The 27,044-nt window shown below is 41.4% G+C and overlaps 1 protein-coding gene across 1 annotated transcript in view; it reads left to right on the top strand.

The window, feature by feature from the left end:
* Positions 1-27,044, top strand: part of afap1 (actin filament associated protein 1) — a 162,904-nt gene that overhangs the window by 87,961 nt on the left and 47,899 nt on the right. The window contains exons 4-6 of the mRNA XM_047386816.1: positions 11,318-11,426; positions 11,574-11,785; positions 17,518-17,697. Of these exons, the coding sequence (XP_047242772.1) occupies positions 11,318-11,426; positions 11,574-11,785; positions 17,518-17,697 (501 nt within the window). The remainder of the gene's footprint in view (positions 1-11,317; positions 11,427-11,573; positions 11,786-17,517; positions 17,698-27,044) is intronic.

A 27,044-nucleotide genomic window follows, 5' to 3' on the forward strand; every position in this document is an offset into this window, starting at 1 on the left:
AAGTGCACTTTGCCTCAAACGTCGGATGGTGCAATCTGACACCGATGTTCCTTGCGTTTTAATTTCACCGTTAATCTCTCTAGAAATTTTTCTGGGCTCTTTCGTTACCGTTCTATTATCCTATGGGAAGAAACTTGTGCCATCAGAAACTTGAATTGGAATTGCTCAAACCGAATCTGTATTTGTGTAATTTGAAATTAAATGCATTGGTTTGAAAATGAGTTTCACTAAACTGCAACTGAATTTTCACTTCCGGGTTCTTGAAGCCACAGATTTACTGATTCACGGATGTCATTCACTATTGCTGTGTCTAAATTTAGGACTGCATTCTGTTGAAGGACGCACTTGTGGGCCGATACCGTCCTGGATGAAGCGACAAATGCTGTCCAATCTCCAAGGTTCCAACAAATGCGTCCTTCTTATCCCCAAATTTGAAGGATGGGTCCGGGGTATCTTCCGTGGCCCACCCTATCCCATGATTGATTGGGGGTCGAAGTAAATTGTTAAAATGGAAGTAGCAAAGGCCGGAGGAGAGAGAAACGTTGTGAATAAAATTGGATATATTGCGCATTCTGTGAAACAGCTAAACTTTTCTAATGTTTTTAAATGAGAATGTAGTTGTGTAAACCTAAAATATCTGATCAGTTTATCAACATATCGCTTAATTGCACAAATGCGCCGATGTGTAAATTAAACAAATGGTATTTGTCATCAGTGTATTTTATGTAGTGTTAGATTTTCATATCTATGAACACAAAAAAATATTTTCAACATCTTAAATGGCTGAATAATGAACAAGATCATAAAACAATAACATTTTAAAACAAAACAGCATTATGAACCATCAGCAATATGTAAAAAGGTAAATAAAAACCATGTAGTTATTTACGGTAGTGTTATAAAATGGGAGTTTTTACTCTCTTTCCTCCCTGTGCAGCACCGGGTCCGTTTCTCTCCAGTTCCGAGACCCAACCAGTAAAAACAGCAAAGTATTTACCTTGTGAAATAATGAGCAATGGTTAAGTATAAAATCAAGATTTAATGCCAAAATGATCAGTATACAGAGTATACAATTGAACAGATACAGAGTGACATTCACCTTCGATACCAGGCCCCCCTCAGCCCATCTTAGGGATGAACCGAGAGGAGCAAAAAATGGAGCGTGAGTCCTGCTTTTATTTACGCCTGTTCTTAACCCACCTAAAGGGCGTCATCCTTTTGTATCAGTTTATCCTTGAGTATGTGTTGCGTCTTATGTGATATTAGCAGTTATGTTGAGTAAGCTGTAGCAGTGAGCGGTGCGGCAGATGAGTAACAAGGGCAGATATGTTTAATCAGGGCAACAAAGAGATGATGAGAAAAGGCCACAGAATCATACATCCACAACAATCCCCCTGTTGAGGTGGGAAAAAGCCACCTCACATCAATCAATGTATCTAGTGCATATGGACCTAAGCTAGAATATGGCAGGCAGTTCCTTCTGGCCATTGCGTAACTCCGCCCCCCCCAAACGGAGTACCATCTCTCCGGTAACTGCCTGCAGCCCTCAGTGTGTGCACCCCCTCTGTTTCCCATAGAACAGTCCTATGCTGATGTGTGTCTGAAATTTAAATGATAAAAACATCGCAAATAAATAATGCCCTGTTGAAAAATTAAAATCAACAAAAATAATAAAAACCTAGAAGCACAGCGGAAATGAGCAAGCTCAATGTGTATCAGTATATTGTAGACCATGAATCGTAGACCTTGTTCAATTATCTATTGCAGTCGTCTGGTCCGGTCCCCCTCCAGGCCGCAGGAAAGGGTTGGTCATCCTGCTGATCTGGCATCCTTGGCTCCCCATTCCTGGTTGGCCTTTGGCAAGGCCTGGTGTTGCATCCTCGGTTTAATTTTGCTTCCATTTTCAGGCTGGCTCTGAACAATGGGTTTTGTCCTCCTCACAGCACAGTATCATAATTTCTCCAACACTTTAGTTTGGTCCCATGGGATCCACATCATCACATGTGCTCAAATATTCAGTGGACAACATCATTATGTGTTCTGGCATCACATCCATTTGATATTCTAGTAATCTCAAACCTCTTTTATCAATGAAACCAATCGCACTATCAATACACCTGAGGTTTTGATCCTGTGAAGCTTCCTGAGTTATCAGAAATATTAGCTTCATCTAAACCTTCAACTTGTATGTTAGACCCAATCCCAATCAAATTATTTAAGAATTACAGACCTATATCCAATCTTCCATTCTTATCTAAAATTCTTGAGAAAATTGTTGCTAATCAAATGTGTGAGCATTTATACAGCAATGACCTGTTTGAAGAGTTTCAGTCAGGTTTCAGAGCTCATCATAGCACTGAAACAGCTCTGCTAAAAGTCACTAATGATATTCTTATGGCCTCAGATAATGGACTTGTGTCTGTTCTGGTTCTGTTAGATCTCAGTGCTGCATTTGATACAGTCGATCACAAAATTCTCTTAGAAAGGCTGGAATATGCTGTAGGGATCAGGGGAACAGCGCTAGGCTGGTTTAAATCTTATCTGTCTGACAGATTCCAGTTTATTCATGTAAATGATAAATCATCTTTAAACTCCAGGGTTAATTGTGGAGTACTACAGGGCTCACTACTTGGGCCAATTCTCTTTACTATATATATGCTTCCAATAGGTCAAATTATTTGGCAGCATGGGATAAATTTTCAATGTTACGCTGATGATACTCAGCTTTACTTATCCATAAATCCTGATGAGCCCAACCAGTTAGATAGACTACAAGCATGTCTTGAAGATATAAAAACTTGGATGACGTTAAATATTTTGCTTCTAAATTCAGACAAAACAGAAGTTGTCGTCTTTGGACCGGAGTCTTTAAAAAAGAAACTGCTTAGTCAATCACTTAACCTGGATGGCATTAAACTGACCTCTGATTATAAAGTAAAAAACCGTGGTGTTATTTTTGACCAGGACATGTCATTTAAATCCCATATTAAACAGGTTTCTAGGATTTCCTTCTTTCACCTCCGGAACATTGCCAAAATTAGAAATATCCTATCCAGGAGTGATGCTGAAAAACTAGTCCATGCATTTGTTACTTCAAGGCTGGACTATTGTAATTCTTTACTATCAGGATGTCCACAAAATGCAGTTAAAAGCCTTCAGCTGATTCAAAATGCTGCAGCAAGAGTTCTGATGAAAATTAAAAAGAGAGATCATATTTCTCCTATTTTAGCTTCCCTTCATTGGCTCCCTGTTAAGTCCAGAATATAATTTAAAATTCTCCTCCTCACATATAAAGCCCTTAATGATCTAGCTCCATCATACATCAGAGATCTGATTGTTCCATATGTTCCTAACAGAGCACTTCGTTCTCAGACTGCAGGTTTACTGGTGGTTCCTAGAGTCTCTAGAAGTAGAATGGGAGGCAGATCCTTTAGTTATCAGGCTCCTCTCCTGTGGAACCAGCTCCCAGCTTTAGTCCGTGAGGCAGACACCCTGTCTACTGAAACTGAATTCATTTGCTTTTAAAATGTATTTTGTTGTATTAAAAATTCAGTTTGACTACTTTCACTTTCAGGTCTGTAATTCAATTTCAGTTCCAAAATTCAGTTTTTTGTGCCACACATCCGGATCCTTCAGGATAGCCACAGATTCATTGATTTACGTTTCACATCAGGTTAAACTTCCTTTATGGCATGTTGAGCTGGAGCAGTGCAGCATACATGAGCTTGGCGGATGTCTATCACCAAGTCAAATGAGCATCTATAAGAAGCGTCATGTAAACAAATGATGGTCAAACAGTAACACTTACACTACTTGTAGCTATTAGCTAAACATGCCAGATTAGCATAGTGTGCCGTCGGTCTGCGTTTCTCTTGCCCTTACCTCAGCTTAACTTATGTTGCCTAGCAACCGTGTTAGCGTGAAGCGCAGAGCTATGAAGCCGAACAAATGGAGCCTGAAGGTTAATAACGCTGTCTCTACTGTTATGGATGTATGATTCTGTTGTCCTACACCATACTAATAAATTATTGTGGTCTAAAACTAGGTGTTTCAGTTTCATTGTCCAACCCCTGTATTTTTCTCCTAGGTGAAGAAGGACTGAAAAGGTGGCTGGGACCAGCCTGACAAATGGGTCCATCGACACATTATTACTTAGGACATAAGATCTCTGGGGTTCAGGAACAATAGGAATCGAAAGATTGTGTTTGAGGGTTGAAAATGTGTGGTTGAGAAGAGTGTGACAGGAATGAAGGAAGGCCCAAGATATGGATGATGCGTTGATGTGGGCCACGTGAGTGAAAGGTTCATGAATCGAATGGTATGTTTTAGTTTCTGTGAGCTCATTATTTGTTTTGGGTTTTGAATCATAGTTGTGTTCGCACAACTAATGAAGATTGTGGAGTGGACCGAGTTTTATTTTGTTTTTCATTTGTTTTTTCTCTAATGTCGGTGTTCACTATATGTGTTCAGATGCTCGCAAGTTGAAATAATTGTCTGGGTTTTAGTTTCAGAAGGTGAAAACTTAAATTCCTTATGAATTTTCTTGAGGTGAAATTGGATCTAAATTATCTTTGGGATGGGAACAGAACCAAATAGAACGTGGTCCGTGAGGCAGACACCCCGTCTACTTTTAAGGCTAGGCTTAAAACCTTCCTTTTTGATAAAGTTTATAGTTAGAGTGGCTTAGGTTATCAGGAAGAGAGCCTTCCTCCCTCCCTGTTGGTTGGAGTAAGGGGGAGTCAGGTTTAGCCTAAACCGGCTCAGTTAGGGTTGAGGTGCAAACACACCGTCCATTTCTGCTACCTGTATGACCCCTTCTCTTTTCCAATGGTTATAATCAGTCTGACAGAGGGAGATATCCCAATCATTGTGGTTTTTAGTATAACAATGACCATCAGTGGGACCCTTTGTGAGGTGCCTTGAGACGACATTGTTGTAAATAAGCGCCGTTTAACTAAATAATCTGAACTGAAACTATCTGTGTAGTTATGCTGCTATAGGCTTAGGCTGCTGGAGGACATAACGACCACTTTCACCCTCTTCGCTACATTCTCACACTACTCTCCAATTTTGCATTGTTTGCTGTTATTTCAGCTTTTAACCTTGTTCTCTCTTTTCTCTTCCTAGAAGCTACACCTGGCCTGGCTCTGTGTCTGCCTGTGACACCTTTCTGGAGAGGGGAATTGTCCGAGCTTCTGCTGGCAACAACTTAATGCTCACCCTCTACCGATGATCCACATGGCCCTGTCTTTTAGTGTTTAACCCTTTCTCTCTCCTAGACATGGAAATTGACTGAGCTTTTACTGTAACTAATTATATGTGCTCCCTTTCAGACTCTAACCTTGAAAACTGGCTCAGAGTTTATCTGTTCTTTCTTTCTAGATGAAACGACTAAAGGAGCTACATCCATTAACATTTACTTTTCCTTCCCATAGAAAGTACTTCTGGATCAGTGCTTCTGTGTTCTTTTTGTGTCTCTGCTCTGTTCTCTCAAACCCCCAGTCGGTTGTGGCAGATGGCCGCTCACACTGAGCCTGGTTCTGCTGGAGGTTTCTTCCTGTTAAAAGGGAGTTTTTCCTCTCCGCTGTCGCTACATGCATGCTCAGTATGAGGGATTGCTGCAAAGTCAACGCCATTGACTGTCCACTGTCTCTACATGCTCATCTGGGAAGAGGGAATGCTGCAAGTCACTGACTGGATGCAATCTTCTGGGTTTCCTTAGATAGAAAAACTTTTTATCCAATTTGAATAAAAAGCTAACTCCGACTGCACTGTTCAATTGTTAGGATTAATTGGAATGTATGTACCTGACTGTTGTGAAGTGCTTTGAGACAACATGTGTTGTGAATTGGCGCTATATAAATAAAACTGAATTGAATTGAATTGAATTGATTAGAGCTCGAATACACGGTGCACAACAGCATACACAACCTGCAATCACCACAACAGTCAGTGAGGTAAATATACTCACCAGTAGGTTTCCCCATTTTCCAAACCACGTCTCAAACATGTTTGTGAATTGTTCATCAGTTCCTGAGTGCGATTTTAATTCAATGGACAGTGATTGCAATTCTTTTAGGGCCTTCGTCAGAGATCCTTTAGGTGCTGCAATGTCGGGAATAAAACAACAAGCCTCTCCAAAAACACCACACACCCCTTCTCCTTTTGCCAGGATCATATCCAAAGCTATTCTATTTTGACAAGAAATAATTACATCATCCTGTTTACACAGCCTTCAGCTGTCTCTCCTGTTTTGCCGTGATGTCATTTAAAAGATTAGAATCGGTTCTAACAGGAAGCAGTTTGTATTCTAGGAGACATATCAAATTCAAAACACATTTTCTGAAAGATTCCCCCTTACAAAGTGGGCCAATTGGTGTCAGGGCATCCTGGATGGAGATGGTAACCAGGGCACATCTTTCCTGTCCAGTCAATAGGTAGTCACCCCCAAAGCAATTATTCCCCATAAATCAGTTCTGTTCAGCAGCAAGTAAAAGTTCAAGGCCTTGTATCAAGTTAATTTACAATCTAAGTTGCAAACAACATATATAAATAAATAACTCAGAAGCACATGGGAAGTTGTAATTTCTATTCATGAAGTTATTTGAAATGATTAAATAGTTGAACACTCTTTTAACCCTTCATGCAAATTATTCCACAATTTCCCACATTCACAGAAGTACACATTTGTTTGTTGATTATTCACACAGTTTTACTTTAGAAATCCTTCTCCCCTCTGTGATTTTTGATTTTGACCTTTCAAATTTACTGGGACATAGTCCTTCAAGCTTTAACTCAACAATTAGAATTTTTGTTGTTTATTTCTTTATCACGTTCCCTCTGTTGAAGTAACCCAGCCCACTCAAAAATGTATGAAACTGGCTCCACATAATTGTATTTTGTTAGTTGAAAACAAAAAAGATGAGTTAATCTTACCTTATGACATTATGGTTACTGGAATAAATGTATTTAGTTTCACAAGCACATTTTTGATGTGTTAGCTGGAAATGAAATGTTAAGAGATATCCAATTGAACCTATTCGTATGTACTTCCTCAGGTGCTTTCTGATTTCTCTGAGGTTTCCTTCGGAGGATGGCTCTCCCTTCCTGCAATATGATCTGCTTACCTTAGCTTTGCCCTCATCCAGAGTTCCATTTGTTTCTCCTGTTGGTTCTTTGGTTAGAGCCTCCTGTGTGTTATATGACAAAAACTTTACAGCAGATTGAAATCGTTGAGCATGTTAGTTGTTCTCTCTGTGAATCCAGACTGGGTTCACAACCCAACTGAAGAGAGGAGGTGAAAGAACAGGGCATGGTTCTTCCTGTCAGCAGCTCATGGGGAGTTAAACCCATGAGTTTTTTGACTGTGTGCTTAGCTCTCTCAACCAACCTGGTGAAAGTGTCAAGGACATCTCTACATCCTTTCACTCTGTCATTACCCATAAAATCAATAACAGTTTCCTTTAGGGATTGTAGGGAACATGAAATGCTCCAATACCTGTTTGCATTAGAATCTTATATGTAGATAATGTAATAGAGTCATCTTCTCACCTTTAACCAAAAATCATATATTGTAACCCAGTTAGTTGCTACTTTATTGTCCGTTAACTAGTAGCCAATGTTAGATATGTTCAAACTGTTATTTTCCAAAATAATTTTTTTAATCATCCCCAGAACAAAGTATTTACATCATTTACCATGAAGGTGTCCAGTGTTTTGGACAACCTACTTTTCAAGCACATTGATAATTTGATTATATCTACCTAAATTAGACCTTTAGGGTCCTTCCCCCATAACATCTGTTTCCAATACTAGAGGTAATTAAAGGTAATTTGCATATTATGTACAACCTTAATCATACCATTATTTAGTTATTCATTCTTGTTAAATATGTGATAACTATAAACAGTAATTTTTTTCCCCGATATATCCATGTCCAATTTTGCTATCCTATGATTATTATTATTATTATTTATTTTTGTTTTCTCTGAAGTCTAAAGGTTAGTCAGACAAATATTTGAGACAAACATTGAAACAGAAATTTAGACAAACACTTAAGAGGCATAACACATGCCGGCTTCAGCCTCCCCTCTTAAAGAAGATTGGGCAGCCAAATCTTTTACCATCAAATTATTCAACCAGAACCCTATGGCAGAATGACAATTCAATTCCATTCAATTCAATTCAATTCAGTTTTATTTATATAGCGCCAATTCACAACACATGTTGTCTCAAGGATTTCACAACAGTCAGGTACATACATTCTAATTAATCCTAACCATTGAACAGTGCAGTCAGAGTTAGTTATTTATTTAAATTGGATAAAAAGTTTTTCTCTCAAAGAAAACCCAGCAGATTGCATCCAGTCAGTGACTTGCAGCATTCACTCGTCCCGGATGAGCATGTAGAGACAGTGGACAGTCACTGGCGTTGACTTTGCAGCAATCCCTCATACTGAGCATGCATGTAGCGACAGCGGAGAGGAAAAACTCCCTTTTAACAGGAAGAAACCTCCAGCAGAACCAGGCTCGGTGTGAGCGGCCATCTGCCACGACTGACTGGGCGTTTGAGAGAACAGAGCAGAGACACAAAGAGAACAAAGAAGCACTGATCCAGGAGTCCTTTCTATGGGAAGGAAAAGTAAATGTTAATGGATGTAGCTCCTTTAGTCATTTCACCTAGAAAGAAAGAACAGATAAACTCTGAGCCGGTTTTCGAGGTTAGAGTCTGAAAGAGAGCACATACAGTTAGTTACAGTTAAGCTCAGTCAATCGCCATGTCTAGGAGAGAGAAATGGTTAAACACTAAAAGACAGTGCCATGTGGATCATCGGTAGAGGGTGACCATTAAGTTGTTGCCAGCAGAAGCTCGGACGATTCCCCTCTCCAGAAATGTGTCACAGGTAGACAGAGTCAGGCCAGGTGTAGCTTCTAGGAAGAGAAAAGAGAAAACAAGGTTAAAAGCTGAAATAACAACAAATAATGCAAAATTGGAGAGTAGTGTGAGAATGTAGCGAAGAGGGTGAAAGTGGTCATTATGTCCTCCAGCAGCCTAAGCCTATAGCAGCATAACTACACAGATAGTTTCAGTTCAGATTATTTAGTTAAACGGCGCTTATTTACAACGTCATCTCAAGGCACCCCACAAAGGGTCCCACTGATGGTCATTGTTATACTAAAAACCACAAGGATTGTGATACCTCCCTCTGTCAGACTGATTATAACCATTGGAAAAGAGAAGGGGTCATACAGGTAGCAGAAATGGACGGTGTGTTTGCACCTCAACCCTAACTGAGCCGGTTTAGGCTAAACCTGACTCCCCCTTACTCCAACCAACAGGGAGGGAGGAAGGCTCTCTTCCTGATAACCTAAGCCACTCTAACTATAAACTTTTTCAAAAAGGAAAGTTTTAAGCCTAGCCTTAAAGGTAGACGGGGTGTCTGCCTCACGGACCACGTTCTATTTGGTTCTGTTCCCATCCCAAAGATAATTTAGATCCAATTTCACCTCAAGAAAATTCATAAGGAATTTAAGTTTTCACCTTCTGAAACTAAAACCCAGACAATTATTTCAACTTGCGAGCATCTGAACACATATAGTGAACACCGACATTAGAGAAAAAACAAATGAAAAACAAAATAAAACTCGGTCCACTCCACAATCTTCATTAGTTGTGCGAACACAACTATGATTCAAAACCCAAAACAAATAATGAGCTCACAGAAACTAAAACATACCATTCGATTCATGAACCTTTCACTCACGTGGCCCACATCAACGCATCATCCATATCTTGGGCCTTCCTTCATTCCTGTCACACTCTTCTCAACCACACATTTTCAACCCTCAAACACAATCTTTCGATTCCTATTGTTCCTGAACCCCAGAGATCTTATGTCCTAAGTAATAATGTGTCGATGGACCCATTTGTCAGGCTGGTCCCAGCCACCTTTTCAGTCCTTCTTCACCTAGGAGAAAAATACAGGGGTTGGACAATGAAACTGAAACACCTAGTTTTAGACCACAATAATTTATTAGTATGGTGTAGGACAACAGAATCATACATCCATAACAGTAGAGACAGCGTTATTAACCTTCAGGCTCCATTTGTTCGGCTTCATAGCTCTGCGCTTCACGCTAACACGGTTGCTAGGCAACATAAGTTAAGCTGAGGTAAGGGCAAGAGAAACGCAGACCGACGGCACACTATGCTAATCTGGCATGTTTAGCTAATAGCTACAAGTAGCATGAGTGTTACTGTTTGACCATCATTTGTTTACATGACGCTTCTTATAGATGCTCATTTGAGTTGGTGATAGACATCCGCCAAGCTCATGTATGCTGCACTGTTCCAGCTCAACATGCCATAAAGGAAGTTTAACCTGATGTGAAACGTAAATCGATGAATCTGTGGCTATCCGGAAGGATCCGGATGTGTGGCACAAAAAACTGAATTTTGGAACTGAAATTGAATTACAGACCTGAAAGTGAAAGTAGTCAAACTGAATTTTTAATACAACAAAATACATTTTAAAAGCAAATGAATTCAGTTTCAAACTATAAAATTCAATTTCAGTTTAGTGAATTTTATTTTCAAACCAATGCATTTAATTTCAAAATGCACAAATACAAATTCAGTCAGAGCAATTCAAATTCAGTTTCTGATGTCACAAGTTTCTTCCCATATTATCTGTCTCTTTGTTTTGTCATCAATTTTCCTCCTGCGGCCACCACCAGGGAGGTTGTCTACAGTCCCATGGATCTAAAATTTCTGAATATGTGCAACTGTAGTCACGGGAACATGAAGCTTCTTGGAAATGGTCTTATAACCTTTACCTTTAACATGCTTGTCTATAATTTTCTTAATCTCCTGAGACAACTCTTTCCTTTGCTTCCTCTGGTCCATGTTCAGTGTGGTACACACCATGTCACCAAACAGCACAATGACTACCTGTAGTCCTATATATAGGCTCGCTGACTGATTACAAGAATGAAGACATCTGTGATGCTAAATTAATGGACACACCTTGATTTAACATGTCTCTTTGGTCACATTATTTTCAGGGGTACCATCATTTCTGCCCTGGCCTGTTTCATGAGTTTATTTTTTAAAATAATTGAAGCATGTTTGAAAAGCAATGTCTGACTTTCATTTGTTCACTTCCATATAATTTTTATTCATTATTAACTTTGTCAGATTCAAGTTATTTCTGTGACCATTGTGGGTTTTTCTTTCATTAACCAACAATGTTGTCCACGTGTGTATATAATAGTTGGGACGTCTTAGTGTGTTCATTGGAAACTTGTTCTCTATGTAGGCTCCAAACGGCAACCCTCCTCCTCTGCCCAGCTCCTCTCTTCCAGAAGGTTACTATGAGGAAGCAGTTCCTTTAAGTCCTGGAAAGGCTCCTGAGTACATTACCTCCAGTGAGTAACAAGCTACTATATATTTTTACTTTACTTTATAACTAGAAATCCACAAAGCTGTGGTAGATGTTCTGCTAAAGGGAAACCCTAACCCAGTCAGCCTATTTCAGTTGAACAACATTAAAAATTGTCTGTGTGCCCTTTCAGACTATGATTCAGATGCCATGAGCAGTTCCTATGAATCGTACGATGAAGAAGAGGAAGATGGGAAGTGTCAGAAAATGCATCACCAGTGGCCATCTGAAGAGGCGTCCATGGATCTAGTGAAAGATGCTCGCATCTGCGCTTTTCTGCTGCGCAAGAAACGCTTTGGCCAATGGACCAAACTTCTGTGTGTCATTAAAGACAACAAACTACTGGTGAGAGATATTTTAAAAGAAGTACAGGTACATCTAAAATACTAATAAAATTATTTCTGCAACTAGCTGCTACCACTGAGATGTAATGCCTTGATTGTTTTAACCACCTTTACGTTTTTTATGATGTGTAGAAAGAACACTAAACTATGACTTCTGTTTGGTCTTTATGCCTGAATTATTGATAGGTCAGTGTTGTTAAACAGGAAAATTATTCCTCTGAAAATAGCCAGATACAAGGATCTTTTTACAAATGTTAAGAAGAATGCAGCCACTTTTGGAACATAAAAAAATTTAACAATGTGAAACACTTTTGTGTCTTTGTCACTCATTTGAGAAGGGTAAACTTATCTATCTAAATCTATATATTATATAGATTTATTACACATAGAGTGAAATATTTCATGAATAAATGGTCCTGGTCTCGAGTAGGTCTTGTACTGATGAACAGATCACATTAAAATGTCCATGAACATAAAAAGAATGCATTTCACTGAGATTGTATATTTGTGTAAAGCTAACGTAGTCGAGTATGAACAATTTAATCATTTAAATTTTTCATAGTTTTATGCTGAAGGAGAGACCACAGATTTGGATTTTGGATGCAGTTTCCCAGAAGCTCAGTGATCCTTCACCCTCTTGTGCTGCCATCATCTACTCCACTGTCTGTGCATCTTCTAACTTTATATAAATATTTGCTTATGATTAGACAGTGGAGGTATTAATTCCCTGTACTTCTACACTGATCATCATGTTTTTTTATTCCAATAAATATATTTTTTACTGAAAACATTTTCTTACTAATGTTATATCAGTGAGTGACACTCGACTTCAAACAGCGTGGATTCTGTTCATCCAAGACTCTGGGAACATGATTTCCAAATGAAATATAAACTTTAATTTCAGGTCAAAAGAGAACTTTGAGCCACTGAGCAACAGACCAGTTTCTGGGTTATGAAAGGGTTGACATAAGGAATGTGGCCCATGTATAGGATTCGTCTGTGTGTAGTGGCTCTTGATACCCTGACTCCAGCCTCAGTCCACTCCTCATTAAGCCCAAACAAATTGAATGGATTTAATTGATTTTTCTTGACAATCCTCTTAAGGCTGCAGTTATCCCTGTTGTTGGTACACCTTTCCCTACAACATTTTTTCTTTCCATTCTTTCCATTCTGTATCAATTTTCAATAAATATGCTTGATATAACACTCGGTGAACAACCAGCTACTTTAGCAACTTTTGTGACCTACCCTCCTTGTGGATGGTGTGAGTGACTGTGTTCTGGACATCTGTCCTGTCAGCAGTCTTCCCCATAATTGCGTAGCCTACTGACCAAGACAGAGAGATCATTTAGAGGCACAGGTAAACTTTGCAGGTGTTTTCAGTTAATTGGCCGATTAGGGTGTGACACTCTAGGTTTCCAACATTGAACTTTTTCACAATAATGTACTTGTATATTTGTAAGTACATCACTATTAAACACCATTTTTTTTAGATGTATGAAAATAAGGCCATGATGGATCATTTCAATGCTTTTACTAGTGTCATTATTTGAAAATAATGACACTAGTACAATTAAACTAAAGCACAAATGAATCTGTTTAGAGAAATGGTTGCAGAAGTGTCCAAAGCCTTAAGCAACTATTAATTACAATGAATCTGATGCACCAGAAATGAAGTTCAGCTATTCTAGTTGGTTTTTCCTGACATTTGCACCATTTAGCTAAAGTCAAAGTTGGCAGAGAGGTCACAAAGGGTCAGAAAGATCTGTAAGAAGAACAATGAAATAAAAAAAAATCCACAACTTTATAAACACACCATGACACATTATAGACCGTCATCAATTACTGGAGAAATTACATGACAACTGGACTCTTTTCCAAAATAGAGAAAGAGACTAGATACAAACTGGTCAAGGAGGTGGTCAAGAGGCTAACAGCAACACAGAAGCAGCAGTAGGAAATTACTACAAGTACCGGTTGTGTTCTCTCTGTAACAACAATCTGCTGTATTCGCCAAAAAGTCTTGACTAAGAAGTAGGGTTGAGAGACGGAAGACATTTTTCAAATGAAATGCCCAGAAATATCTCCCAAAACCTTATGTGTTATGGTCTGACAAAACCAAACATGAACGTTTGGGCCACGACACTAAATCACAGACAGAACATCATATCTATGGTAGTGACAGCATCATGGCTGTGTGTTACTTTTCTTCAGATGTAACTGGGGGTTTTTGAAGGTGGATAAACATATGAGTAGTTTAACAAAATCATCATAATAATATATTTTATTTATAATGCACTTTTCATTCCAAGGAATCTCAGTGCTACAATTAAAACACAAGAATTAAAACATAAATCATAACCAAATTACACACAGAAATACACACATTATTTCAAATCCACAAAAGAACTTCATGACAATAAAACATTTTTGCAACAACTGAGTGAGAATCCTGAATTAAATCTGACAGAAAAACTGTAGGGTCACCTGAAGAGGGCTGTATACAATACATGTCCTTACAATCTGACAGATTTGGAAAACTTGTGCGGGTAGAGTTGGCAAATATTATGAAGATGTGGGATGCCAGGAGACTGCTACCAAGGAAGACTGAATGCAAAACTGGATCAAAAGGTGCTTTTAGTTTAAGGGTGTGCACCTTTTTTGATTAAATTGTTTTTACTTTCAACGGATTAGTTTTTTGTTTTAGTTGATTGGTAGATGCCTTTATGAGGACAACAAAATCGAGGCACATGACGTCGCTCGGTATGGCGCAGCCGGGTTTCCACCTTGGAGCCAGGCCTGGGGTCGGGACTCGTTGGAGTGCCCCTGGTGGCCAGGTTGCTTTTCGCGGTACCCATCGGGCTAAGCCCATACAAGAGAAACAAGGCCATCCCCCAGTGGGCCCACCACCTGCCGGGGGAACCACGAGGGACCGGTGTAAAGAGGATCGGGCAGTGGACAAAGGTGGAGACCTCGACGGCCCGATCTCCAGATGCTTAGGCTTGCTCTTGGGACATTGAATGTCAACTGGCTGGGGGGGAAGGAGGAGAGATATCGACTAGAAATAGTTGGGCTGACTTCCACGCACAGCGCAGGCTCTGGAATCAAGCTCCTTGAGAGAAGCTGGACTCTCTTCTACTCTGGAGTGGCTCGCTGGGAGAGGGGGCGAGCTAGTGTGCGTTTGCTTGTTGCCCTCCAGCTCAGCCGGTGTTGGGGTTTACCCCAGTGGAAAAGAGGGTTGCATTCTTGCGCATTCGGGTCAGAGACAGGTCTCTGACTGTCGTCTCGGCCTACAGGCCGAGCGGTACTGCAGAGTACCGGACCTTGTTGGCGTCACTGTCGGGGTGCTGCATAGTGCTCCTCCCGGGGACTCTAGGCACCCTATGCCGGAGGTCAATGATCAACTTTGTTGTCGTATCATCACACCTTCGGCTGCATGTTTTGGACACTCGGGTGAAGAGAGGGGCTGAGCTGTCCACTGATCACAACCTGGTGGGGCATTCAGGGACCGTGGGAACTGGAATTATCTGTAATACATCATCAATATTCTATATATATGTGATTGGTTTTGAAAGATAACATGCTTCACCAATAGAAGCAGCTTACGTGAATATATGACGCGCATCTCAGAGGAGAAAATATGATCTTGACAGATTTGCACAGCATTTTAAGTCCATGTTGGAGATTTCCCATGCTTTCAACATAAAGCAAAAGAACCGCTAGACTAAGCGGCGGGAATGAAACCAGATGCAAAACGAGCCGGTATTTTCCGAATATCCTTGCATAATTAAGCCTGGACCTGTTTTCACATGGACTGGACTCGGGTTTCGCTTTCTGGTGCATTTTTGATTAAAACGCGTTTGGTCTTCATTTAGTGAAGTGACTCACAGCCAGGGGCAAACTGGCATACGGGGCAACCGGGGAAATCCCTGGTGGACCACTGGCTTAGTGGGACGGTGGTTCACTTCAGTCTGTGAAATGAACCACTGTTTTATATACTGGCATCCATCAGAGAGGTAGCTCCATAGTCTGCCTTGGGGACCAGTGGATTTCATCTCTTATTTTTCACATGATGTGGTCCTGCTGGCCCCCTCTAGCCAAGACCTACAGCATGCACTGGGGCGGTTTGCAGCTGAGTGTGAAGTGGCTGGGATGAAGATTAGCTCCTCCAAGTCCAAGGCCATGGTTCTTGACCAGAAAAGGGTGGCTTGTCCCCTTCAGGTTGGAAGGGAGTTCCTGCCTCAAGTGGAGGAGTTTAAGTATCTTGGGGTCTTATTCTCGAGTGAGGGGAGAACGGAGCGGGAGATCGACAGATGGATCAGTGCGGCTGCCGAAGTAATGGGGACACTGTACTCGTTCATTGTGGTGAAGAAAGAGCTGAGCCGAAAAGCGAAGCTCTCGATATACCGGTCTACATCGGTCTACATTTCTACCCTCACCCATGGCCATAAATTTTGGGTCATGACCGAAAGAGCGAGATCCTGGATACAAACGACTGAAATGAGCTCCCTCCGTAGGGTGGCTGGGAACACCCTTAGAGAAAGGGTGAGGAGCTCGGCCATCTGGGAGGAGCTCGGGGTAGAGCCACTATTCCTCCACATCGAAAGGAGCCAGTTGATGTGGCTCGGGCATCTATACCAGATGCCTCCTGGACGCCTCCCTAGGGAGGTGTTCCAGGCACGTCCCACCGGGAGGAGGCCCGGGGGACGGCTCAGGACACGCTGAACGGACTATGTCTCTCGGGTGGCCTGGGAACATCTTGGAATTCCCCCAGAGAAGCTGGAGTAGGTGTTTGGGTAGAGGGAAGTCTAGGTGTCTCCACTGAGTCTGCTGTCCCCGTGACCCGGTCCTGGATGAAGCGGAAGACGACGAGTATGAGTATGACCATCAATTATGCAGGATAGACGTTTCATTACGTGTGGAAAAACATAAAATTTTATTTTTTTAATGGAACTCGAATTTTAAAAAGGGTTCTCCACCCTTTTAAATGCGACCATAAATGTTATACAGTATTGAGCAAATGCAGAAATGTTTCAAGCTTTTATTTGCTTTTGCTCCTCTTGGCTGCATTTTTCGTTACATTTGGAGACCAGTCCTTATGCCTGGCTATTTTCAGAGTAAGATTTTTCATTTTTAAGTCACACAACACTGACCTATCATTAATTCAAACATAAAGATATAACACAAGCCATAGATGAATGTTCTTTCCACACAACAACTTAGAGGTGATTAAAACAATCAAGGCCGGTCCCATCAAAAATACTGAGTTTGAGAAGATTTTCATATTACATAACCTGGACTAAAATTGAGAATTTTAAACTTTAAAAGAGCATGTTATTGGTATAGAAGGTCATGTCCTTTAGTGATATATATCAAATCAAGAAAAGAGCTGACACAAGATTTAACAGTAGATCCGACTTTTCAGTTGCTCTATTTCCTGTTAAGCCCATTCTTAGGAAAAGGATGAAAAAGGCTAGTCTTGAATGATCATCCTATGACACAAAAACTGAAACGAACATGAGTGGGAAAAGGTTTAATTGATTTACAAACTACATTTTAAATGTTTTTTTACTTAAATTGTTAGTTAGTTCTATATTTGTAAAACATAGTGAAAATTATGTTTTTCCTTTTGTTCCTGCCAGAGGTGTTGTAGGTCTTGTAAAGCATCTACACCAACAAAGTACAGCCAAATTTTAACAATGCAATAAACATCCTGTTCCTATCTACTTGTAGTGCTATAAATCTTCTAAAGACCAGACCCCACAGATGGAACTCACTCTGTCAGGATGCAGCATCATGCACATCCCCAAAGATGGAAAGAAGAAGAAGCACGAACTGAAGATTGTCCACCAGGGTGCAGACGCCCTAGTGCTGGCAGTACACAGCAAAGAACAAGCCGAGGAGTGGCTCAAGGTAACTCAGTGAAGCATCACATGTGTGAAATGTATTTTCTAATTATTGGAACACAGCACACTGGTATGGTACAATGGCCATATGGTCTATAGCACACTGTAAGATCATAAACCTGTCATATTATAACTCTATGATCCCATTGTAACCCTTACGGTTACCCGAGTTAGAACTAAGTATTACTTCGAAAGTCTTTAGAATTTATCTCTTTATCTTCTTTGATGTCACCAATGGTTTGCGTACTAATAATAAATCATAATTAAAACAGAATTTTACACTTCAAGTACAGTCAATGGGCTTATGCATTTTTACTGCTATTGGGCTATTATGTTGGCCATGGTGTGGACTAGCTTTGATTTGTCTATGTGTCTATGAAGATCAAACCAGCAGTTTTATGGATGCACCTTGCACAGCATAAAACACTTTAATCAGTATTGCATGCAACAAGTTGATACCTTGGATTAACTACTGGTGATTCTAAATCACCTAAACTGTGCCTCACCCTTCCCAGACCTCTAAATGCACCTATCCAATGTAATATAAAAAAAAGAACAAAATTACTTTGATGTTGATTTCTTCTCTCCACTTGTTGAGGATGAGTCAGGTCTGAAGAAAAACAAGAGAGGGGGGATCACGCGTCCGTGACCAACTCGAGAAAAAAAAAAAAATGATAAACTTCAAAGAGTGGAAAATATGAAGAACCATTTAGTCGACTGAATCACAAGGAGGAAAACTCATCTCCTCGGGAATAAAACCTCTGCGGGTTTTTACCAGTGCTGGGTGTCAGCAGGGTCTTCAATCGGTAAATGAATCTTCTGACCTTCTTGTATCAAACAGATTTCCAGCTTTCAAGCTTTTCCGGAATGGCCATGTGGAGCAATATCCAAATATGCGCCTCTGTTGCGTCGTCCCGTGACAAAGGCTGGAAATGGCAACGAAAGTTTATTTTCCGTGGGTTTTATAATCCCGGGTGATGTCAGAGCTGCGACGTCTGTTGAGCTGCACATGTCAAACTGCCCGACCAAAATGGATGACTCCAACACAACCTAATAAGCTAACAAAACACCTGTAAAGTTTTCCTGAGCCATTAAACAGTTTCTAACTGTGGGTCATTGGCTACACAATCATGGGGAAGTCTGCTGACTTGACAGATGTCCAGAAGACATCATCGACACCCTTCATGAGGAGGGTAAGGAGGCTGGAGTCGATGCATCAAGAGCCACCACATATAGACAAATGAATAATAGACATAGGTTACTAATGTTGCCACTTTAGAACCATAGACAACGTCAGAAAGCGTCTTACCTGGGCTGAGGAGAAAACTGGACAGTTGCTCAATTGTCCAAAGTCCTGTTTTCAGGAGAATGTAAATTCTGCATTTGATTTGGAAATCAGCGTCCCAGAGTCTGGAGGAACAGTGAAATATTTTACTCTACAGGTCCTTCTCAAAATATTAGCATATTGTGATAAAGTTCATTATTTTCCATAATGTCATGATGAAAATTTAACATTCATATATTTTAGATTCATTGCACACTAACTGAAATATTTCAGGTCTTTTATTGTCTTAATACGGATGATTTTGGCATACAGCTCATGAAAACCCAAAATTCCTATCTCACAAAATTAGCATATTTCATGCGACCAATAAAAGAAAAGTGTTTTTAATACAAAAAACGTCAACCTTCAAATAATCATGTACAGTTATGCACTCAATACTTGGTCGGGAATCCTTTGGCCGAAATGACTGCTTCAATGCGGCGTGGCATGGAGGCAATCAGCCTGTGGCACTGCTGAGGTCTTATGGAGGCCCAGGATGCTTCGATAGCGGCCTTTAGCTCATCCAGAGTGTTGGGTCTTGAGTCTCTCAACGTTCTCTTCACAATATCCCACAGATTCTCTATGGGGTTCAGGTCAGGAGAGTTGGCAGGCCAATTGAGCACAGTGATACCATGGTCAGTAAACCATTTACCAGTGGTTTTGGCACTGTGAGCTGGTGCCAGGTCGTGCTGAAAAATGAAATCTTCATCTCCATAAAGCTTTTCAGCAGATGGAAGCATGAAGTGCTCCAAAATCTCCTGATAGCTAGCTGCATTGACCCTGCCCTTGATAAAACACAGTGGAACAACACCAGCAGCTGACACGGCACCCCAGACCATCACTGACTATGGGTACTTGACACTGGACTTCTGGCATTTTGGCATTTCCTTCTCCCCAGTCTTCCTCCAGACTCTGGCACCTTGATTTCCGAATGACATGCAGAATTTGCTTTCATCCGAAAAAAGTACTTTGGACCACTGAGCAACAGTCCAGTGCTGCTTCTCTGTAGCCCAGGTCAGGCGCTTCTGCCGCTGTTTCTGGTTCAAAAGTGGCTTGACCTGGGGAATGCGGCACTTGTAGCCCATTTCCTGCACACACCTGTGCACGGTGGCTCTGGATGTTTCTACTCCAGACTCAGTCCACTGCTTCCGCAGGTCCCCCAAGGTCTGGAATCGGCCCTTCTCCACAATCTTCCTCAGGGTCCGGTCACCTCTTCTCGTTGTGCAGCGTTTTCTGCCACACTTTTTCCTTCCCACAGACTTCCCACTGAGGTGCCTTGATACAGCACTCTGGGAACAGCCTATTCGTTCAGAAATTTCTTTCTGTGTCTTACCCTCTTGCTTGAGGGTGTCAATAGTGGCCTTCTGGACAGCAGTCAGGTCGGCAGTCTTACCCATGATTGGGGTTTTGAGTGATGAACCAGGCTGGGAGTTTTAAAGGCCTCAGGAATCTTTTGCAGGTGTTTAGAGTTAACTCGTTGATTCAGATGATTAGGTTCATAGCTCGTTTAGAGACCCTTTTAATGATATGCTAATTTTGTGAGATAGGAATTTTGGGTTTTCATGAGCTGTATGCCAAAATCATCCGTCTTAAGACAATAAAAGACCTGAAATATTTCAGTTAGTGTGCAATGAATCTAAAATATATGAATGTTAAATTTTCATCATTACATTATTGAAAATAATTAACTTTATCACAATATGCTAATATTTTGAGAAGGACCTGTATGTGGAATGAATCTCGATAAAATAACCGTTTCAATTTTTGAAATGATTGGCAAAATATTTGCACTTTTACATAATATTCAAATTTTTTTAGATGTACTTGTACACCCCTGCCAACTCATTTGCCTCAGTTTCAACTCTAGAGTTTGTTAATTCAATCTAATTTGTTAAACAATATTTGCTCCAATGTAATCAGCCCTGACTGACTTAAACTCTGGTCTTGCAGTGGACATTGTTTGGCTTCTGTCTGTTTCAGCTCTGCCATGTTCCTGATTGTCAGAAACACACAATGTGTATCTTTGGTATGCATGTCACATGCTAATTTGTCATTGTATATTGATATGGTTGTACATATATCCTGGTTTGGAGTGACAGACTCTACAGGCACAGCTAGACCCATGAACACAGGCATTTCAGTGCCTGCCAAAACTATGGTAACATCTGCACTATTTATTACTTAGATAAAATCAAGGATGTGTGCAGATTTAGTCAGCAGGTAAAATACAGGAAGCATGGTAAAATCATAAGTTTTGAGCAGAACCTTTTACTCATGCAATCAGTTGGCTGTTTTTCGTTGCCTAACCAACATACAAGTAACTTGTCACATCCAGCTGAACACATACACTAGTAAAATGCTACATGCTCTTACACACACTACTGAAATATTACACGCTTTTACACACAATTCTGAAGTGCTCTCACAGAAACTACTGAATTGCTCTTACACAAACTACTAAAACATTCTCTCGCTGCCAAAGGTAGTGTGAGACACTGTTTGCCCCAGAACAAACAGTGTCTTTGATATAGCTCACACTTTTTCTCAAGGTCTTTCTGTTTGTACTGAAACAACTTTGGTTTCACTGAAACATCCTCTGTTTCTACTAAAATAATAAGATGGGGGAACTTCGACCTTGTTTTGACAGATAAATCACTTGCACGAAATAAACACAAACGCTTCTCTTAATTATATATATATGAAGATTTATTGAAGCCAAATAATTCTGATATACCATTATTCTGGTCCAAAAACCTTCACCTAACTAACAAGCACTATTCAACACAAAGGGGATAAAATTGACTACCTAAAAATAATAATAAAAGAAAAATATATGTGCATTGAGTGTCTATGAAGATCAAACCAGCAGTTTTATGGACAAAATGTGCAATTTGGGTTAAATGGAAAGAGAAGTCCTCCTGGTGTGCTGATGTCTCGATTGCAGCGATCAGCTGTTAAAACGGTGGGGCCACGCCCCTTTAGTCTCTAGCAGCTGATTGCCCCAAATCTCGAACAAAGACTCATAAAACTCTGAGGTGGGAATTCAGGTGAAAAACTCCAGGAATAAAACTGGAACAAAGGAGTGGCCAGGCAAGGCCCAGACCGCAGTTGCTTTGAATAAAAAACTTTTAAAAGTCCAACCTCTAACTCCTGGCTGATTTGGGATCAGCCGGACAAAATATGAACACGCAAGATTCAGTAGCGCTTCAACAGCAAATCAAAACACAGCTGAGCATAAAACACTTCAATCAGTATTGCATGCATCAAGTATATACCTTGGATTAACTACTGGCAATTCTAAATCACCTTAACTATGCCTCATCCTGCCCAGACCTCTAAATGCACCTATCCAATTTAATATAAAAAGAACAAAATTACTTTGACGTTGATTTGTTCTCTCCACCGGTCGAGGATGGGTCAGGTCTGAAGAAAAACGAGGGAGGGGGATCACGCGTCTGTGTCAACTCAAGAAAAAAAAAACTTCTGATCCCTCCAGGAGGGGAAAATATGAAGAACCATTAGTCGACTGAATCGACAAGGAGGAAACTCATCTCCTTGGAAATAAAACCACGGTGGGTTTTTCACCTGCGCCGGGTGTCGGCGCGGTCTTCGATCGGTATATGAATCTTCTGACCTTCTTGTATCAGACAGATTTCCAGCTTTCAAGGTCTTCCGGGAATGGCCTTGTGGAGCAAAAGTTTGTCTGCGAGCTTTTGTCTCTCCAGATATGCGCCTTTGTTGCGTTGTCCCTTGAGACATGCTGGAAATGGCAACGAAACTTTATTTTCTGTGGGTTTTACTATCCCGGGTGATGTCTGTTGAGCTGTGCATGTTCAACTGTGCGACCAAAATGGATGACTCCAATAATAGTAAACTGGTCATTAATTTTAGAAATCACCATTAAAGTTATGTTTAGAACCATGTGCATCCGTTTAGGTTTATTTTGTTGTGTTTTGGAGTTGCAAGGATTATTTTGGACACTCTGAAATGGAGAAATAAATGTCTGCACCTGGCTAGTGGTGAACCTTGACAAAAGTAGTACAAAAAGGATCTGTTAGAGAAGGTTATATAGATCTAACTCTGCACTAAAATTAATTGAGTCATATAATATCATGTGATTTAAAAAAAAAAACTTATGATCACTTAAATATTTTTCTTTTAATAGAATATAAATATAACATTGTCGTGGTGGCCACACGGCAGTGTGTGTGTGTGTGTTTGTGTGTGTGCATGTGCTTGGTTTTTAGCAGGTGCTGGAGTACTGGTGGAGGTGACAGGTGCTCCCTATCGTCACTGATTAGCTTCAGTGTATTTAAGCAGCAGGCAGCCAGCATCTCACCGCTCAAGTGTTAGCCCTCAGTGATCGAGACTACTTGGATACTACCCAGGCTGGATCGCCACCTTGCTTTGTTAAAGCATATTTTTGGAGTACCTTTGCTTCACAGAAGCCACGTCATTATTGTCCTACTGGACTACCTTGCTGGCTGCCGCCAAGTGCTTCCTGCCTCACACCGATTCCACAGAACCTGTCCACCCTCCACTGCTCTCAAGCGACCCAGCTCCGGCACTACCACTTGTTATTGCACACTCCTGGTTTGGAAGCCTTCGTACTCACCGCACTGTGTGCTCTTTCTGGTCAGTCTGAATCCCTCTCCTCCTGGCAGAGAACTCACCCAGCCTAGAAAGGAAATGCTTATTCATTAATCCGTTCTTAGTTTTACTCCTACTTAGTGCTCGCTTCTTCTTTACAGCCTACCCCTCCATGTACCAGAGCGCCCAGTATTCCTGTATTCAATAAACTCATTACAAACTTTCCTGTTTCTCCTGAGCATTTCTTACATGTGGGTCAAGTCAGTTTACAAAACTATGACGGAACACTCGAGCCAGACGGACCGAGCAGAGGTGCTCAGGGGAATCGTTTCTGATCACACTCACCTTATCCACCCCCACGATTCATTCATTCTCTCCATAGCCAAACAACAAAGCCTTACTAATATTCAGCTTGAACAGATTTCTGCTATGCTACAACACTCCCTCAACCGGTCCACCACCCTGCCCGTAGAGGGCGCTGCTGCGAGCTCTGAGACCCTTCAACTTCCTTATGCCCGTGACGTGTCTTCCCCCAGTCCTGACAAGTATTCCGGTGAGGCCGGAAATTGCAGGCAGTTCTTATTACAATGTACACTAGTGTTTAACCGTTCTCCCCATTCCTTTCCCCATGACGCCTCTAAAATTGCTTATGTTATTGGTCTTTTGACAGGGAAGGCTTTACGTTGGGTTGAGTCCCGCTTTCCTAACTGTTCACAGTTTGGTTGCACTTTTTCTGAGTTTGAGAAGGAGTTTAGATGAAAGTTTTCCTTTGATTTTGATCTGGCAGCTTCTGGCCGAAAGTTATGGGCTTTAAAGCAACTGAATACACCACTTTTCGAATTTGCTATTGACTTTCGTATACTGGCAGCAGTGTCAGGCTGGGATAGTCGCGCTCTAAAATCTGTCTTTTTTTCATGCCCTAGATGAGCCATTAAAGGACGAACTGGTATTGGTTAACGGACCTGAACCTTTAGAAGAGTTTATTTCTTTAGCTATTTGACTGGATAGTTGACTAAGAGAGAGAAGGAGAACTTTGAAAGAACACTGTTATGTCAAACCCCAGGCAGCCTGTCCTCCTTCATTAGCTCCAAGGTTGCCACCCTTAGAATCACTTACGTAGGAACCAGAACCCATGCAAATCGGCCGCGCCCGCCTCTCCAACTTGGGGAGGGAGAGACGTCGGTAAACTAGACAGTGTTTTTACTGTGGCTTACCTGAGCATTTTGTCGCCGACTGCCCCACCATTCCTTCTCGGCCAAAAAGGGGGGACCGTTGGTAGTGAGGAGCATACCGTCGGACCAGCTTTACGCTCTTTCTGCTCTTAGATTTTTTTTGTCGGCTTCACTATTATTTAACCAGGTCACTCAGAACTTGTCAGCTCTTATTGATTCGGGTAGCGAGCAGAACCTTATTGATTCAGCTCTAGTAGAAACAGCTAAGATTGAAACTGTGCCACTTGATAAACCCCGTCAGGTTACTGCTTTAGAAGGTAAGAGCCTCCAACAAATCACCCATTGTACTAAGCCTTTGGTTCTGATCCTCTCAGGTAATCACCGGGAGAAGATTACTTTCTTTGTGTTTCCTGTTACCACGCATGCCTTAGTGTTAGGTTTCCCTTGGCTGCATAAACAAAATCCTCATATTAACTGGACTGAGTGCAGGATAGAGTCCTGGTCCACTAAGTGCCACTGCTCTTATCTAAAATCTGCGGTTGTTTTACCCCCAGTCTCTCCAGTCACTGAAGCAACCCATTTTCCTGACCTTTCCCGGGTTCCCAGGGAGTATTTAAACCTGAAACAGGCATTTATTAAGACCAAGGCACTGTAACTACCCCCTCCACAGGCCTTATGACTGCTCAATATATTTACTTCCCAGAGCTACGTTACCTTCGAGTAGGTTATACCCCATTTCCAAGCTTGAGCAACAACCTTTGGAGAAATACATTAATGAGTCACTCGCAGCAGAGTTAATCCGTCCCTCCTCTTCACCTTTAGGAGCTGGCTTCTTCTTCGTCAGTAAGAAGGATGGGTCACTACGACCCTGCATTGATTATAGGGGTTTAAACAATATCACAATTAAGAATAAGTATCCCTACCATTACTTACCTTTGCTTTTGAACCCATACCTGGTGTCACTGTATTCACTAAACTGGATCTTAGAAATGCATATCATTTAGTCAGGATCCGCCAGGGGGGTGAGTGGAAGACCGCATTTAAGATCCCACTTGGACATTTCGAGTACTTGGTGATGCCCTTAGGACTCTGCAGTGCTCCTGCTGTGTTCCAGGGACTAAGGGACTTTCTGAACATTTTTGTTTTCATTTATTTAGATGATATCCTGATCTATTCTCGTAACTTGGAGGAGCATCGACAACACGCCCATCAGGTTTTACAAAGACTCTTAGAAAATCGCCTATTTGTGAAAGCAGAGAAGTGCGAGTTTCACAAGTCTTCTTTGCCCTTCCTGGGCTTCATCCTCTAGGGTGGACAGATGCGTTCAGACCCTGAGAAGGTGAAGGCAGTTTTGGAGTGGCCGGTTCCTGATTCCCGGAAACAGTTGCAGAGATTCCTGGGCTTCGCCAACTTTTACCGACGTTTCATCCGCAACTACAGCCAAACTGTGTCGGCTCTCATCGCTCTAACTTCCACCAAGATCTGTATTCAATGGACACCAGCAGCTGACCAGACCTTCCACGCCCTCAAGGAGAAATTCGCCCGAGTACCCATTCTGGTCCACCCGGATCCTTCCAGTTTGTGCTGGAGGTCGACGCTTCTGAAACTGGGGTGGGGGCAGTGCTCTCGCAGCAGTCCAGTGATGACGGCAAGCTACATCCTTGTGGTTTCTTCTCGCGCCGTCTGGGTAGCTCTGAAAGAAATTATGATGTCGGGGACAGAGAGCTGCTAGCCATAAAACTGGCCTAAGAAGAGTGGAGGCATTGGTTAGAGGGAACTACTCACCCTATTTTAGTCTGGACTGATCATAGAAATCTAGCATACTTGCAGTCTGCTAAAAGATTAAACCCTAGGCAGGCACATTGGTCCCTTTTCTTTTTACGGTTTAACTTGTCCATTTCTTTCAGACCTGGTGCTAAGAACATTAAGCCTGATGCCCTTTCTCGGCTGTATTCACCTGACAATTCAGAAAAGGAGACCGAACTCATTGTTCCTCCCCATTGGTCTACAGGAGGGGTGTCCTGGGAGATTGAGAAATTAGTAGCCCAGGCCCAGCGCACTGAGCAGGATCCTGGAACAGGTCCTGCCAATCTAACTTATGTTCCTATTGTTATGTTCCTAATGGCACGAGTAATCCAATGGTTCCACACCGCCAAGTTTTCTGCTCACCCCGGTGTTAGTCGAACTATTGCCTTAATCAGGAGGCGTTTCTGGTGGCCTTCCTTGCACCGGGATGTGAAGGACTGGGTACTGGCCTGCCCTGATTGT

This window comes from Girardinichthys multiradiatus, chromosome 14 (genome assembly GCF_021462225.1).
Source record: "Girardinichthys multiradiatus isolate DD_20200921_A chromosome 14, DD_fGirMul_XY1, whole genome shotgun sequence".
NCBI classification, from domain to species: Eukaryota; Metazoa; Chordata; class Actinopteri; order Cyprinodontiformes; family Goodeidae; genus Girardinichthys; species Girardinichthys multiradiatus.